This window comes from Periplaneta americana, chromosome 14, assembly GCF_040183065.1.
Source record: "Periplaneta americana isolate PAMFEO1 chromosome 14, P.americana_PAMFEO1_priV1, whole genome shotgun sequence".
Lineage (NCBI taxonomy): Eukaryota > Metazoa > Arthropoda > Insecta > Blattodea > Blattidae > Periplaneta > Periplaneta americana.
The window spans coordinates 117,721,506-117,736,945 of record NC_091130.1 but is presented as its reverse complement, the minus strand read 5'-3'; the positions used below and the strand labels follow the sequence as shown (position 1 = coordinate 117,736,945).

General features: G+C 35.6%; 1 protein-coding gene across 1 annotated transcript in view; it reads right to left on the bottom strand.

Annotated features, from left to right (window-relative positions):
- Positions 1–13,479, bottom strand: part of Apt1 (Acyl-protein thioesterase 1) — a 40,439-nt gene extending 26,960 nt beyond the window's left edge. Inside the window, exons 1-6 of the mRNA XM_069845993.1 lie at positions 13,252–13,479; positions 12,935–12,966; positions 12,704–12,769; positions 12,191–12,238; positions 5,562–5,808; positions 1,814–1,978 (exon numbers count right to left, since the gene is read on the bottom strand). Of these exons, the coding sequence (XP_069702094.1) occupies positions 1,814–1,978; positions 5,562–5,808; positions 12,191–12,238; positions 12,704–12,769; positions 12,935–12,966; positions 13,252–13,302 (609 nt within the window). The 5' untranslated portion in view covers positions 13,303–13,479. The remainder of the gene's footprint in view (positions 1–1,813; positions 1,979–5,561; positions 5,809–12,190; positions 12,239–12,703; positions 12,770–12,934; positions 12,967–13,251) is intronic.
- Between the last annotated feature and the right edge of the window lie 1,961 nt (positions 13,480–15,440).

Sequence of the window (15,440 nt, the reverse complement as noted above, 5' to 3'; positions counted from 1 at the left end):
ATAAATAATTTGTAGCGCTGCTGCAAAATGCTGCAAAAAATACTTAATTCGGAGAATGATAACTCGCAGAGTGAGAATCCTTTGTGTAAAGGCGCAGCATTAGTCTGGCATCAGAGCTGGTGTGAAGGACTCGTGAATTTTACGAGCAGGAGAAGGAAAAAGTTATATAATTAACCCTTAGAAGCCGGAAGACTTACACCACTATGTCTAACTCTTAACCAGGGGTTCATATACTGCATAATCGGGTAAAATTGTGTTGGGTTCGTTATCAGAGCGGTTTAAGGCGTACAGGATATGTCCAGCCAGCATACCGTGCCTAAGATAGCAGATATTATGATGTATCGAAGTACATATGATATTTCAGTACAGAAATTCTGCGTCATCATATGATGATGGAAGAGTGGAACAGAGAAAAATTCTCTCCAGCACCAGGATTTGAACCCGGGTTTTCAGCTCTACGTGCTGATGCTTTATCCACTAAGCCACACCGGATTCCTATCCCGATGTCGGATCGAATCCTCTCAGATTAAGTTCCGCCTCTTGAGTTCCCTCTAGTGGCCAACCCTCATGCACTGTGTCATAGATGTATGACAGTTGGCACAATGTCCACACATGTGCAGAGGTGCACTCGTTATGAGTGACTAAGTGGCCGGGATCCAACCGAATAAGCACAGTCTTAAATAAATAAATAAAGTACCAGTAAATAACGATAAATATATTTTTTGTTCAGAAAAATTTAGGGGATGTGACACATCACCCACATCCATGCACACCACGCCCCTGCCACACCAGTGTGTGTTCTTTCTGTTGCGTTATTAACAGGGATTGACAGACATGTTTGTTTTTTTTCCTAGTCATATTTCTGTATATCTTGATCCCTTCGAATTTGTGAAATATGTTAACAATGACAATGTCTTATGCAAATCTAACTTTCAGATAGTAGCTCCCTGTAAAGCATGTTTGAATAATTTCAAGGAAATATTGTTTCGGGGCCGGGTATCGATCCCGGGACCCTTCGCTTAGCGCACGAATGCTCTACCGACTGAGCTACCCCAGGAGCTATACACGACACCGTCCTTGAAATTATTCAAACCTATTTTACAGGGACCTATACCTGAAAGCCAGATTTGCATAATATATTCGTTACTGGAGGTACATTAACAGGAAGCCACAATTTAAGTCACACAGAATTTGTGTGCACTTGAAGTTGGGTTCTGGCGTTTGTCAGCCCATTTGAGTTGTGTGGATATAAAGGAAAAATTGTGACGGTGTCGTGTATAGTTCCTGAGGTAGCTCAGTCGGTAGAACATTCGTGCACTAAGCAAAGGGACCAGGGATCGATACCCGGCCCGGAACAATTTTTCCTTGAAATTATCCAATGGCAATGTCTGTTACCTACTTGAACGCACTCTCAATTTAACTGCACGAAAATGTTTCCTCTCAAGGAGTAGAAAATAGCAGATTATATTGTTTATAGCACTCAAAAAAAAAGTTGCAGTCTGTTACTTGGCTGAATCATTGTGTTCCTTTTAAGAGTAAGAATCCTCTGCAAGAATTATAGATATCAGACCCAAACTGTACATAGTAAAAGCTCCCTTCAAAATTATGTTACAAACTACTAATCTCAAATATATGAGAGGAGATGGTACTCATTCAAATGTATATTTAAAAATTTTGGGAAGAAAAACTATCAAGATGTAATTGGATGAAATTAGTTAATGTGCAAATACATGATATATTTTTAAATGAACCACGAAATGATCAATTAAGATATATAAACGTGCAGATAATGTCACACAAAATTAAAACTCACCTCATCAGATGAAGAGTGCATCATGCCTCTGTATGTCTTGAATTCAGTGTGCTTTAAGAACTGCTTCATAAGTGATGCTGTCATTTGGCCCCATTTGTATGGTACTATGGGATCACAGTCTCCATGACACTGGATATATGGAATGTCAGTGTTAGCAACTGCAGCCTAAAATAAAATAAATTATTTTTATTAAAATCATCATATTCTTCATGGCATAGGCATAATGCGCCTGTTCCGGCTTCAGAGTTAAAAGAAAACATCTCGCCATCTTATAATTGGGCGTCCTATTCTCCTCTTTCCATTTAGTTTGTAATAGAGGAGCTGAAATGGTAGATGATGTGGTTTAATTCTTTCTACATGTTGTTTCCATCTATTTCTATATTGTTGCATAACCTCATTCAAACATTTGATTTCACTTCTTATTTCATCGCTGTTTTTATGATCCATTAAAGTGTATCTTTCTACTGATCGAAGAAAACTCATTTCTGCAGTCTCTATTATTTTTTCTTCTCCTTTTGTTAACACCCAAGTCTCGGAACTGTATGTTAATATCAAGATTGCCATTGTTTTATAAAATTTAGTGACTGTATCTTTTCTTACTTTATCACAGAATCCTCCTTATTGTACCAGTAATCTTTTGGAATCTGGCTCATTTATTCTCAACATCTGCATATCTCAATTACGAGATATTACACCCTAAGTAGCAAAATTCAGAAACTTGTTGGAATATTTTATCTTATATTATTAATTTTGCCCTTTAGTGTTCATCACTTACTTACTTACTTACAAATGGCTTTTTAGGAACCCGAAGGTTCATTGCCGCCCTCACATAAGCCTGCCATCGGTCCCTATCCTGTGCAAGATTAATCCAGTCTCTATCATCATACCCCACCTCCCTCAAATCCATTTTAATATTATCCTCCCATCTGTGTCTCGGCCTCCCTAAAGGTCTTTTTCCCTCCGGTCTCCCAACTAACACTCTATATGCATTTCTGGATTCGCCCATACGTGCTACATGCCCTGCCCATCTCAAACGTCTGGATTTAATGTTCCTAATTATGTCAGGTGAAGAATACAATGCGTGCAGTTCTGTGTTGTGTAACTTTCTCCATTCTCCTATAACTTCATCCCGCTTAGCCCCAAATATTTTCCTAAGCACCTTATTCTCAAACACCCTTAACCTATGTTCCTCTCTCAGAGTGAGAGTCCAAGTTTCACAACCATACAGAACAACCGGTAATATAACTGTTTTATAAATTTCTAACTTTCAGATTTTTGGACAGCAGACTGGATGATAAGAGCTTCTCAACCGAATAATAACATGCATTTCCCATATTTATTCTGCGTTTAATTTCCTCCCAAGTATCATTTATATTTGTTACTGTTGCTCCAAGATATTTGAATTTTTCCACCTTTTCGAAGGATAAATCTCCAATTTTTATATTTCCATTTCGTACAATATTCTGGTCACGAGACATAATCATATACTTTGTCTTTTCGGGATTTACTTCCAAACTGATCGCTTTACTTGCTTCAAGTAAAATTTCCGTGTTTTCCCCAATTGTTTGTGTATTTTCTCCTAACATATTCACGTCATCCGCATAGACAAGAAGCTGATGTAACCCGTTCAATTCCAAACCCTGCCTGTTATCCTGAACTTTCCTAATGGCATATTCTAGAGTGAAGTTAAAAAGTAAAGGTGATAATGCATCTCCCTGCTTTAGCCCGCAGTGAATTGGAAAAGCATCAGATAGAAACTGACCTATACGGACTCTGCTGTATGTTTCACTGAGACACATTTTAATTAATCGAACTAGTTTCTTGGGAATACCAAATTCAATAAGAATATCATATAATACTTCTCTCTTAACCGAGTCATATGCCTTTTTGAAATCTATGAATAACTGATGTACTGTACCCTTATACTCCCATTTTTTCTCCATTATTTGTCGAATACAAAAAATCTGATCAATAGTCGATCTATTATGCCGAAAACCGCACTGATGATCCCTTAGTGTTCATCACAGTGTTATTATTTGGTTGACAAGCTTTTGTCATCTAGTCTGCTGTCAAAAAATCTGAAAGTTAGAATTTAGAAAACAGTTATATGGTTGAAAGTTGGACTCTCACTTTGAGAAAGGAACAGAGATTATGGGTGTTTGAGAATAAGGTTCTTAGGAAAATATTTGGGCCTAAGAGGGATGAAGTTACAGGAGAATGGAGAAAGTTACACAACACAGAACTACACACATTGTATTCTTCACCCGACATAATTAGGTACATTAAATCCAGACATTTGAGATGGGCAGGGCATGTAGCACGTATGGGTGAATCCAGAAATGCATATAGTGTGTTAGTTGGGAGGCTGGAGGAAAAAAGACCTTTAGGGAGGCCGAGACGAAGATGGGAGGATAATATTAAAATGGATTTGAGGGAGATGGGATATGATAATGTGGATTAATCTTGCACAGGATAGGGACCAATGGTGGGCTTATGTGAGGACGGCAATGAACCTGCTGGTTCCTTAAAAGCCATTTGTAAGTAAGTGAGTGTTCATCACCACTAAATCCCATTACTTTTGTTTTTGTGAGCGATATTTTCATATTATAATTGTCTACCACATTATTTAAAAAGATCTCTGAAGAGTATCTTCTCTCTTGACAATAACTGCCACATTATCAGCAAATAAAATTAAAATGCTATGCCAATTTGATTCATTTGATTCTGTGTGTGTGTGTGTGTGTGTGTGTGTGTTGGAGTAGACTTTTTCTGATGTTTTTTTCTCGAGTGGAATTTGATAATCAGTAAAAATTCGAATTTGGTATCTGAAATATCGTTGGTGTTCGTGCAAAATGTCATATTTTAAAAAATTCAAACAATTTTTTCCCCTCTAGACATGCATTATTTTGGTGCTCACATATAATTGCAAAATATCACAAGATGTGTTCTTATGATAATATTTTAAGTTTCAAATTAATTGATCTGAAACCAACAAAAATATTCAGTTTTTTCCCCTTTTTTTGAAATATTGGTAATTTTAACATACGATATTTTGCACGAACACCAACGATATAGAAAATGGTGTGATAATAAATACCGATGTTGACATTTAAAAGTGGAACCCTAATTATATATAGCAGAGAAAGGGGCTAAGGTAAACAGTTATGTGGTGCCATCTGTAATTCAGCCATTTAGGCTTAGCATTCGACAAAGTTCCAATAAAAAGCAAGATATATATAGAATTCTTTCGGATCTATCTTCCATTTACACACAGAGTTCGATAAAGTACCAATAAAAAGCAAGACTTATAGGATTCTTTTGGATCTATCTTGTTCAAAACTCGATCGAATTTGGTGCTATATGCATGATATGCAAGGATCAAGGAATAAGACGAATGAATACTCGTTTTGAAAGATTTCCTAGACAAAAACATTATTAAAACATTCGAGAGATATTTAACATCTTTATCTTCTGGCCTAGTTGCCTCATAAGTGGTGCTTTTTGGTATAACTTGTGAGGTTTAGATCTGTCTTCAACAGTTCACTAAATAACAACAAACATAGTAGATGTTTGGTGAAGTGATGCAAAAAACACAAAAGAACTGTAAAATAATGGAGGCAATTCTGGATGACTTTGAGAAGTTTAACTGTTTCTTACTTTACATTAAATTATTTTTCAAATTATTCTGATCAGGTACCATACGGAATGACCTAAATCAATCTTTTCTGATATGTAGAGCCATACTTACTGCAGGAAACTGTCTATGCAAAGGTAGCCAACACGACAGGGCTATTACACCTGCCAGAGGTTTAGGGAAGAGGAGAGCAGAATACAATGCTAGAGCTCCTCCCTGTGAGAATCCTCCAATGACAATGCGATTTGAGGAAATTCCACCTTTTATTTCCTGCTCAATCATAGAGTGGACCAATTCTGTTGCTCGTCGGATTCCTTCTTCATCTTCTGGGCCATTAGCATCCAGTGTGCGGAGATCAAACCTGTAAAAACAAATATTTTAACAATTGACTAGTTTTCCTGCAATAGAACGTGTAACTTGTTTTAATCTTTATCTACTGCTATGATAAAAATTTCTATTATATGAAAGTAGATGAGATATAAAGGAATATATCATATAGAGAAAGAGTACACACACAAAAACACCAATGGGTCATTCCATACAAAATTTTAAGATTATGCCAGCGATGTCATGAATTTTTTGGGCTTTTAATATAATGTTATTATGAAAATAAATTGTTGTTGTTTTCTAATGCCAGGTGTTTGACAATAAAGTCATTTGACCTCTTGCACTCCAATATTTTTCAAAGATATTATCATGACCAGCCACTGAAGCACAGATTTTGAGGTGTTCCGAATCCATTTCTTGGTTTGAGTTGCACAATGGGCAGTTGGGGGACTGATATATTCCAATTCTATGCAGGTGTTTGGCCAAACAATCATGGCCTGTTGCCAATCTAAATGCAGCTACAGACGATTTTCGTGGTAAATTGGGAATTAACTGTGGATTTTGATGCAGAGAGTTCCATTTTTTCCTTTGGGATTGAGTTATCAAATTTTGTTTGTTGAAGTCTAAGTATGTAGATTTAATAAATCTTTTCACAGAGTAATACGTAGATTTAGTAACAGGTCTGTAAGTAGCAGTGCTGCCCTTCTTTGCTAAAGCATCCACATTCTCGTTTCCCAGGATTCCACAATGGGATGGTATCCATTGGAATACAATTCTTTTATTGAGTGATATTAATTGAGAGAGCATTTTAGTTATTTCTGCTGTTTGAGATAAAGGTGTGTGTTTAGAGATGATTGATAGAATAGCTGCTTTGGAGTCTGACAATATAACTGCATTCCTAAATTTATTGATGTGGCATAGAAGGTTCCTGAGACCTTCACTTATTGCAATGATTTCACCATCAAAACTTGTTGTTCCATATCCAAGAGATCTATAAAGTGAGAAGAGACAGCACGTAACACCTGCACCGGCACCTTGTTCTCTGGAGATCAAGGATCCGTCGGTGTATAAATGTTAAATGTTATGTTTTATTTAACGACGCTCGCAACTGCAGAGGTTATATCAGCGTCGCCGGATGTGCCGGAATTTTGTCCCACAGGAGTTCTTTTACATGCCAGTCGGTGTATAAATGAAGCCAGTTTTGTGGCGGGTACCTAATATTAATTGTCTCTAAAGAAAACTATGACCTCCATATCATTAATATTTTAGTCATACGGATGACTGAAAAATGGGTGGCAGTTACATGTTATCCATCATTTAAAATATTCTAGACATCCTATATGAAGTGTCATCAAAACTAAACAGACGCCATTATAAACCTGAATAACCATATTTTAATACCTTAAAGACTAATCCGAATAATATTAAGGCATGCTCATAAAAACACCTCATTGAAAAAAAAGAAATAGTTTTATATTCGAATGCACATATTAAATTCATGCGAATTTCATTCGTATTAAAGAAAATCTTATTCCTAATCCATCTCCCAAGTTTTATGACTTTATCTCAAAAAACCTGTGAATAAATTAATAAAATTATTAATTTTTGTTCTGACGGTTGAAAATCCCTTGCTATGTGTGGCGGTTGCAGCATTCGCGAGACTTCATAATGATGAGTAATCTCAAACGTCCATCTCCCTGACCTTGATCGCACAACATTCTGTACGACGGGAGAGCCTACCTTCTGAGCTCCTTTGTTCAGATGAGTTATTTTTATTAAAAACTGACATGATATTTAAGTCAACTTTCTGAAATTTTCACAGTGAAATCAATATATAAAGAATTAAACACATGTTTTTTCGTCTGTAAAGATGAATTGCATTTTGTGTTCTATATTTTTTTTAATTATTTTACAGTGGGTAACTATTAAAAAAATTATATATTTTTTTTTAATTTTAAGGGCATTTATAAACAAGGCTCTTCTTTTTCGAATTACATTGAAATCATTTTTCCATCTTCCTTTACACAGTAAGAAAACTTCAATAAATAAAACCACGTTCTTTGTTAAACCAATATTTTAAATTCTGATTGCTGCCAAACTATGAAAGATATAAATATAGTATTGCTTGAAATTAATATTTAGAACATACAAAATAACCTACTACAATATTTTTAACTTTTGAGACATCACGGTTCAAAAACATACTTTTTTTGCATGGAATGACCTCAATAAGATATTCATTTTGAAATAAAAATTTTATACATAGTACAGTTTGGTAATGGTGGCTGGATAGCTCAGTTGGTAAAACAACTGGCTTTGAGGTAGAAGATTCCAAATTCAATCCCAGCTAATGACGGGATTTTTTTGTTACCAAAACTTCCAGTATGGCCCTTCAGCCTCTTGTCATAATGAGTACAAGATCTTTCCTGGGGTTAAAGTTTGGTCCAGACGCAACAGCTTACTTGACATTTTACTTGCACATACAAAAAGTTGTAAATAAGAATGAGCGTGTGGACAGTAAAACTGAGGGATTTTTAGAACTGAACGAAGACTGAATACTGAGTTGGAGGCATTCAGTTCTAAAAATCGCTCAGTTTTATGGTCCACAGTTCACACACTCTTCTTTACTTGCAACATTTTGCATGTGCAAGTAAAACGTAAAGTAAGCTGTTGGATCTGGACTGGGCTTGAAAGGAACTTAGAGCATGGTGCCGGTTACACCAGCGAATAGAAATTATGAAGAATGGACAATGAGCAAATTTCCCTGATCTGTTTTTCTGCATGCATGCACGCACTTGGGAAATTTATCCTTCGAAGAGGTGAAAAAATTCAAATATCTTGGAGCAACAGTAACAAATATAAATGACACTCACTTACTTACAAATGGCTTTTAAGGAACCCACAGGTTCATTGCCGCCCTCACATAAGCCCGCCATCGGTCCCTATCCTGTGCAAGATTAATCCACTCTCTATCATCATATTCCACCTCCCTCAAATCCATTTTAATATTATCCTCCCATCTACGTCTCGGCCTCCCCAAAGGTATTTTTCCCTCAGGTCTCCCAACTGACACTCTATATGTATTTCTGGATTCGCCCATACGTGCTACATGCCCTACCCATCTCAAACATCTGGATGTTCCTAATTATCTCAGGTGAAAAATACAATGCGTACTGTTCTGCATTGTGTAACTTTCTCCATTCTCTTGTAACTTCATCCCTCTTAGCCCCAAATATTTTCCTAAGAACATTATTCTCAAACATCAAACAACCATATAACTGTTTTCTAAATTCTAACTTTCAGATTTTTTGACAGCAGACTAGATGACAAAAGTTTCTCAACCAAATAATACCAGGCATTTCCCATATTTATTCTGTGTTTAATTTCCTCCCAAGTATCATTTATATTTGTTACTGTTGCTCCAAGACATTTGAATTTTTCCACCTCTTTGAAGGATAAATCTCCAATTTTTATATTTCCATTTCGTACAATATTCTGGTCACGAGACATAATAATATACTTTATCTTTTCGGGATTTACTTCCAAACCTATCACTTTACTTGCTTCAAGTAAAATTTCCGTGTTTTCCCTAATAGTTTGTGGATTTTCTCCTAACATATTCAAGTCATCTGCACAGACAAGAAGCTGATGTAACCCATTCAATTCCAAACCCTGTCTGTTATCCTGAACTTTCCTAATGGCATGTTCTAGAACGAAGTTAAAAAGTAAAGGTGATAGTGCATCTCCTTGCTTTAGCCCATAGTGAATGACACTCGGGAGGAAATTAAACACAGAATGAATATGGGAAATGCCTGTTATTATTTGGTTGAGAAGCTTTTGTCATCTAGTCTGCTGTCAAAAAAATCTGAAAGTTAGAATTTATAAAACAGTTATATTACCGGTTGTTCTGTATGGTTGTGAAACTAGGACTCTCACTTTGAGAGAGGAACAGAGATTAACAAATTATTTTGTTCATATTTACCAGTATCTCTCTGCACAGACAAAACTCATTTTGATGAAGAAGTGGGAGCTATTAATTTTGTCTGGAAACAACTATTCCACCATTTTCATTCCCTTTGCAAAGCTATTATTTAGAGAGATTCCAAGGGTAGGGATACATTAACACTTACCTATAAGATTAAGATTAAGAGGTAAAACGCAAGAAAGCTTGGGATGAACATAGTGGCACTTGTTTATACACTGCTTAATCTCTCAGTTGATTGATTAGTCACCTTCTTGAATCGCTATAGTGTAGACTTAACAATTTTCAGGATTTCTACTTCTAAATCCTGGGCAATACTGTTTAATTTAATTTGGTTCTTGTTACAGATATGATGAAAGCAACATTTTTGTCAATGAATGACTCCAAGTGGTTCATAGAACTGACTGATTTCATAGCATAATGAAATATAAATTGAACTTTAGGGTTTAAACAGTGTCAAAATTAACCCTGGAAAAAGTTAATGAAGTCTAGCAGAAACTTGTGATTTACAACCTAGCATGGCACTTGTACCATCTGAACAGAACGCTATTAAATTTTGCTTTAAATAACTCTTAGCAAAGCCATGTTCACTCAAAGCTGATAATAAAGTCTCGTATAAGGTTATTGTAACTGTTGAATTTTTTTTACTTATTTAAGGACGCTGTATCAACTACGAGATTATTTAGCGTCGATAGGATTGGTGTCAGCGAGACAAGGCCGAGAATTCGTCATAGATTACCGGACATTTGCCTTATGGTTGGCAAAAACCTCGGAAAAAAACCCAACCAGGCAATCAGCCCAATTGGGAATTGGACCCGCACTCGAGAGCAACTCTGGATCAACAAACTGAGAATAAAGCACTTCCTATTTAAAAAAAAGAAATGCATGCACACACACAAAAAAAGAACCCCCCCCCCCTTCCCTGTGCACGTGAGACTACTGCTTCATCAAAAATATTAATTCTAATACAATTACTTTTTTTTTTTATTGTACTTGCTTTGCCAATAATGATGCAAAGATTGGTCCGTTCTTCTATTGTAAATTATGTACCAGTATTTATTCTCATGTATATCCAGGGTTGCCAGACATCCTGGATTCCCCAAGATTGTTCTGGATTTTAAGGGTGTGTCCTGTGTGCTGGATTAATTTATACTTGTCCCAATGTCAAGAAGACTGGAAAAATATAATTCTTTGCTAATATCTGCAAAATTATCTTTAAAATTCCTTACTCATTTTTTTTCAAGACCCTGTCCAACCTATGTTCAAAATCGTTTTCAATTACCCCTGGTGCCTTCTTTCGAGTTGTATTGAAATAAAAACGACAATAATATAGTATGTATTAGATATTATACAGTATTTTTGGTCTTTACTGTTTTTGGAAGTTGATTATTATTTACAGAATTTACACACTGTATCATGCATTTTTCTATATAAATAGGCTATAATGTGACATTTTTCCGGACTTTATAAAAAAATTTGGAGGTAATTTCATAATCTAGCAAAAATGTGACACAATTAAAAGTTTTGGCCCTATACAACTGATTGAAATACATAAAACGAATAAAATCAGTTGTAGTATTACAAATTGATTTTTTGGCATACCTACATGGAAACTGCTGTTTTTCATAACACATTATTGGTTAGAAAGTTTTTCTTTGCTGTATGCGTACGGCAAAAATATTGTTAGATAAATCATTTTTCTGTACGAATCTCGCAAAGTTGTCATAGTAAACATTCATAGTGTTCTGCCCAAAGGCAGGTCTTTCACTGCAAACCCAGCATTATCAAGTCTTTCCTATTTTCTGCCTTCCTCTTTGTCTCCTCATATGATCCATATATCTTAATGTCGTCTATCATCTGGTATCTTCTTCTGCCCCGAACTCTTCTCCCATTCACCATTCCTTCCAGTGCACCCTTCAGAAGACAGTTTCTTCTCAACCAGTGACCCAGTCAATTCTTTTTCCTCTTTCTGATCATAATATAGTTATATTATTAGACGTACTATAAAGACAATGCTACGAGTAGTATTAGTAGAAGCCGTGACTCCTAGCATACAAAAATCTCAATAGTCTGTAATTAATTCATATATAATTTACATGTAGTTGTGCGAAAAAATATTGTATGTAACTTGTACGAAAGTGTCTTTTGCACACTCGTTTCGTAGACAGAAACGTCTCACCCATACACAAAAGTATCACTTTCTGTCCTAGTTACGTAAATAACTATAATTCAAATGTGTAGTCACGGTAAGGTATGCAGTATCATCTGTCCTGGATTCCTGACGAGAGAATCTGACAACCCTGTTTATATCTTAAAGAATTTTAATGGGTTTTAAGTAGTTGAAACAGTAAGCTATTAATCCAGCTTCTGAGTTTGCAATATCTCTGTCAATAGATGCGAAAGTTAATACTGAAAACTTGCATGAAAATCTTACCAGGATGGCATCCTAAATCCTGCATTCAGTGTAACTGGCATTGTAGGTCTGTAAAAAAATATACAGAATAACTTAGTGTGACACTTTTCTTGTAAGTTACAGAGCCATCAAGCTATTACCACTTTATTATTGATGGCTTACAGTGAAAATATGAATTATGTAGTGTTACATTGCCATTTATATTCCTAGTCAAAATTGAAAGAAATTAGATGACGAAGAGTTTAAATCCATGATATTTGATCCTCAAATCTCCGACAAGCACCAAAATTTCAATAAGAGTTTACCTTAATTGGTTAAACCACACGAATAATGACAATTTGAATAGAGCAGGAAGTCATTATCATGAACACATGACCCTCAATGTTTTCTACAAACCAGGCTGTAATAATGAAATATCCACCACTATTGTTTAAAATTGAGGGCAATATTGAAACTATACGTTAAAAATAAATTACAATGGATATCAATTACAAGCACGTAATAGGTCTATATCATATTAAAATTGAAACTTACGCTGTTGGACAAATCACTTTCACATGAGGTGACCTGATGTTACCCATAGCACTGGCCCAACCATGTCTGGAAAAATGAGTTTTAAACAGTTATGTTAGGATTTGATAACGAAACACAACAGATTACCTTTCAGTTAGCAAATATAGACGTGTACAATTAGCCAAATCACTAAGTCTCCTAGCTTACAGTGTAACATCACATTATTCTGTTATAGGCTATCTATCTACTTACCCTGTATCACCAAGTCCATGTAGAAAAATAAGCTGAAAGAAAAATGAAAATATTAATAGCAGACGATTGTTACTGAAATAAATTACGTAATTATACTTACTTAGCACAATTTACATAGCAGATACGAAACTTATACTGAAGATGAGATAACTTGAGAGGAAACGATCTAAACGATGAAATGTCATTGTTATATCACAAGACTTCAATACATTTAATAAAACCTGCACATGACGAGTATTAAATAAGAACTGTTCATGCAATTACATACTGTAGTTCAGAATGTTCAAAATAATTGAAGAGGAAGGAAATTCACGTACCGTTGCAGTATGCTTTGCAGTAGCAGCTATTACTACCGGACTACCAGCCATAATACAAGGACGTCTATTAAAATTTAAGCAGGATATCACCACGAAAGTACAATTTAAATTTTTAGGACTAAAACCAATGAAATTGACTTTTTATAACTACTTCAATTAGTTAATGACAGATACACTCTATGGACTTCACCGACAACCTTTACTCCCTTTACTATAAGTTGTATGAAAAATATACATCAACACATTTCAGTATCCTTGATACTTTTATGAAATAATAAAATTTGTATCGCATAGTTGAGGAACATCATATTTTATCTGTGTAGTTTTGGTTTAATGAGACTAATAAACGTATTCATTTCCATCATTCTACGATTGGATGAAAGGTATATTTCTTAGAGACTGGTATTTGGTAACTCAATTTCTCATTCCCGACTTAAACCACATTGCGCGAATCGTGCATTAAAAGTATTGGTCAATTCTTATAGCATATATTGGTACCCCTGATTAGGCTCATCATATTTTATGTTACAAATAATAGATGGCACTCTCATGCAACTCGTAACTCGTACTACTGTTAACTCGTACAGAACCAAGTGATTCACATACAGTACATGCTTTGAGCAAATTTACTTCATTTTTATTTTGACGTTCCAGATTTTTATCAACCAGAGAAATAGTTGCAACTTTCTGAGTCCGGCATCACCTACATAATGATGTTGTTGTTGATGATGATGATGATGATGATGATGATGATGATAATAATAATAATAATAATAATAATAATAATAATAATAATAATAATAATAATAAATTTGATTACATTACGTAATTATATTAGTAGAGTCACATCATATATATTTTTGAGGGAATTAACATTTTGGTGTGCCGTGTTGAGTCTAGGCGTGTATAAGGTATGCTGTGAGTAGAAAAAGGTTGCGAAACACTGCCTTAGTCATCGAGCAGCAGACGAATGAGTCTTCTCGACTCCATTTGCACTACGAAATGGCAAAGCTCCTTTCAATGTGCAAGCTTACATCTCCGATCGAACAGCAAACAAACGATTCTTCTCGACTCCACCTGCACTGCAAAATAACAAGTTCCTTCCGCCATTTCTTCTTCGTCCTGTCCTGTGATCAGTTTGATCACATTTACCTCCCCTCGCGTTTGTGGTACCTAAGAGGTTACGTCATTTTCGGCTTTCCCCCTTAAAATTTTCTAGAGCTCCTTCAGTGGAGCAGCGTAACCCAGAGTGAGACAAGTGGCCCACAGGCTTGGAGCTTACATATTCAGTTTCTTTCAGCCCGAACCCTTTGCAGGACGCGTTTTGCATATCTTTTAAATTTCTCCTCCCACGTTTCCTCTTTCAATTCATATTCAAAATTCGATTTTCCATGTTCGTACACATGCAATATATATATAGGTAAATAACAATCCAGTACTTAGGCCTACATCCTCTGATTGAGGTTCTGGCTGATAGGTATACATCTATTATCAGGCAGTACTTCTCACTTGACGATATGTGTCAGAGGAAGAACAATAATTGTTTGTATGCATCTGAATATGTAGCTAGTGGGCGATGTATGCAATGGAGGGGGAAAGGAACTGGCCACCCTACTCCATTATCTCCTGGCCTAGTTGCCTGATAAGTGGTGTCTTCTTGGTATCGCTTGTGAGGTTGAGACCTGTCTTCGGACAGTTGACCAAACAACAACTTAGGCCTACTTGATTCTCAAAATTGTGGCTGAACACTCCATACTTGCTATAATCTTCAATAAAGCCAATCGTACTTGCCGCCATTTTCAGCTTAAAAGATCCACTATCACCAAACAAAACAATTTTCAGTTTATTCACGGCCACCTAGAACAATCACTTGCTTGCTACATGCTACTATTGAACGAAATAACGTACAAGATACCCAGCGGCGATGAGTAGCTTTCATTATTGCTGCATGCGCTCTCATTTTAACCCATTAACTGCCAAATTATTTTTTTGTGTAAATAGAGTGAAATTTAGGAAATTAATATTTATATCACGCTAAGAACACATAATTATTATCCGAATATTTTTATTGTATCTGAAAGGGAGTGAAAAACCCTGTCCTCGAATGAGGGTATTTACGTTATATGATATACAAGCTTAAAAAAAAAAAAAAAAAAAAAAAAAAAAAAAAAAAAAAAAAAAAAAAAAAA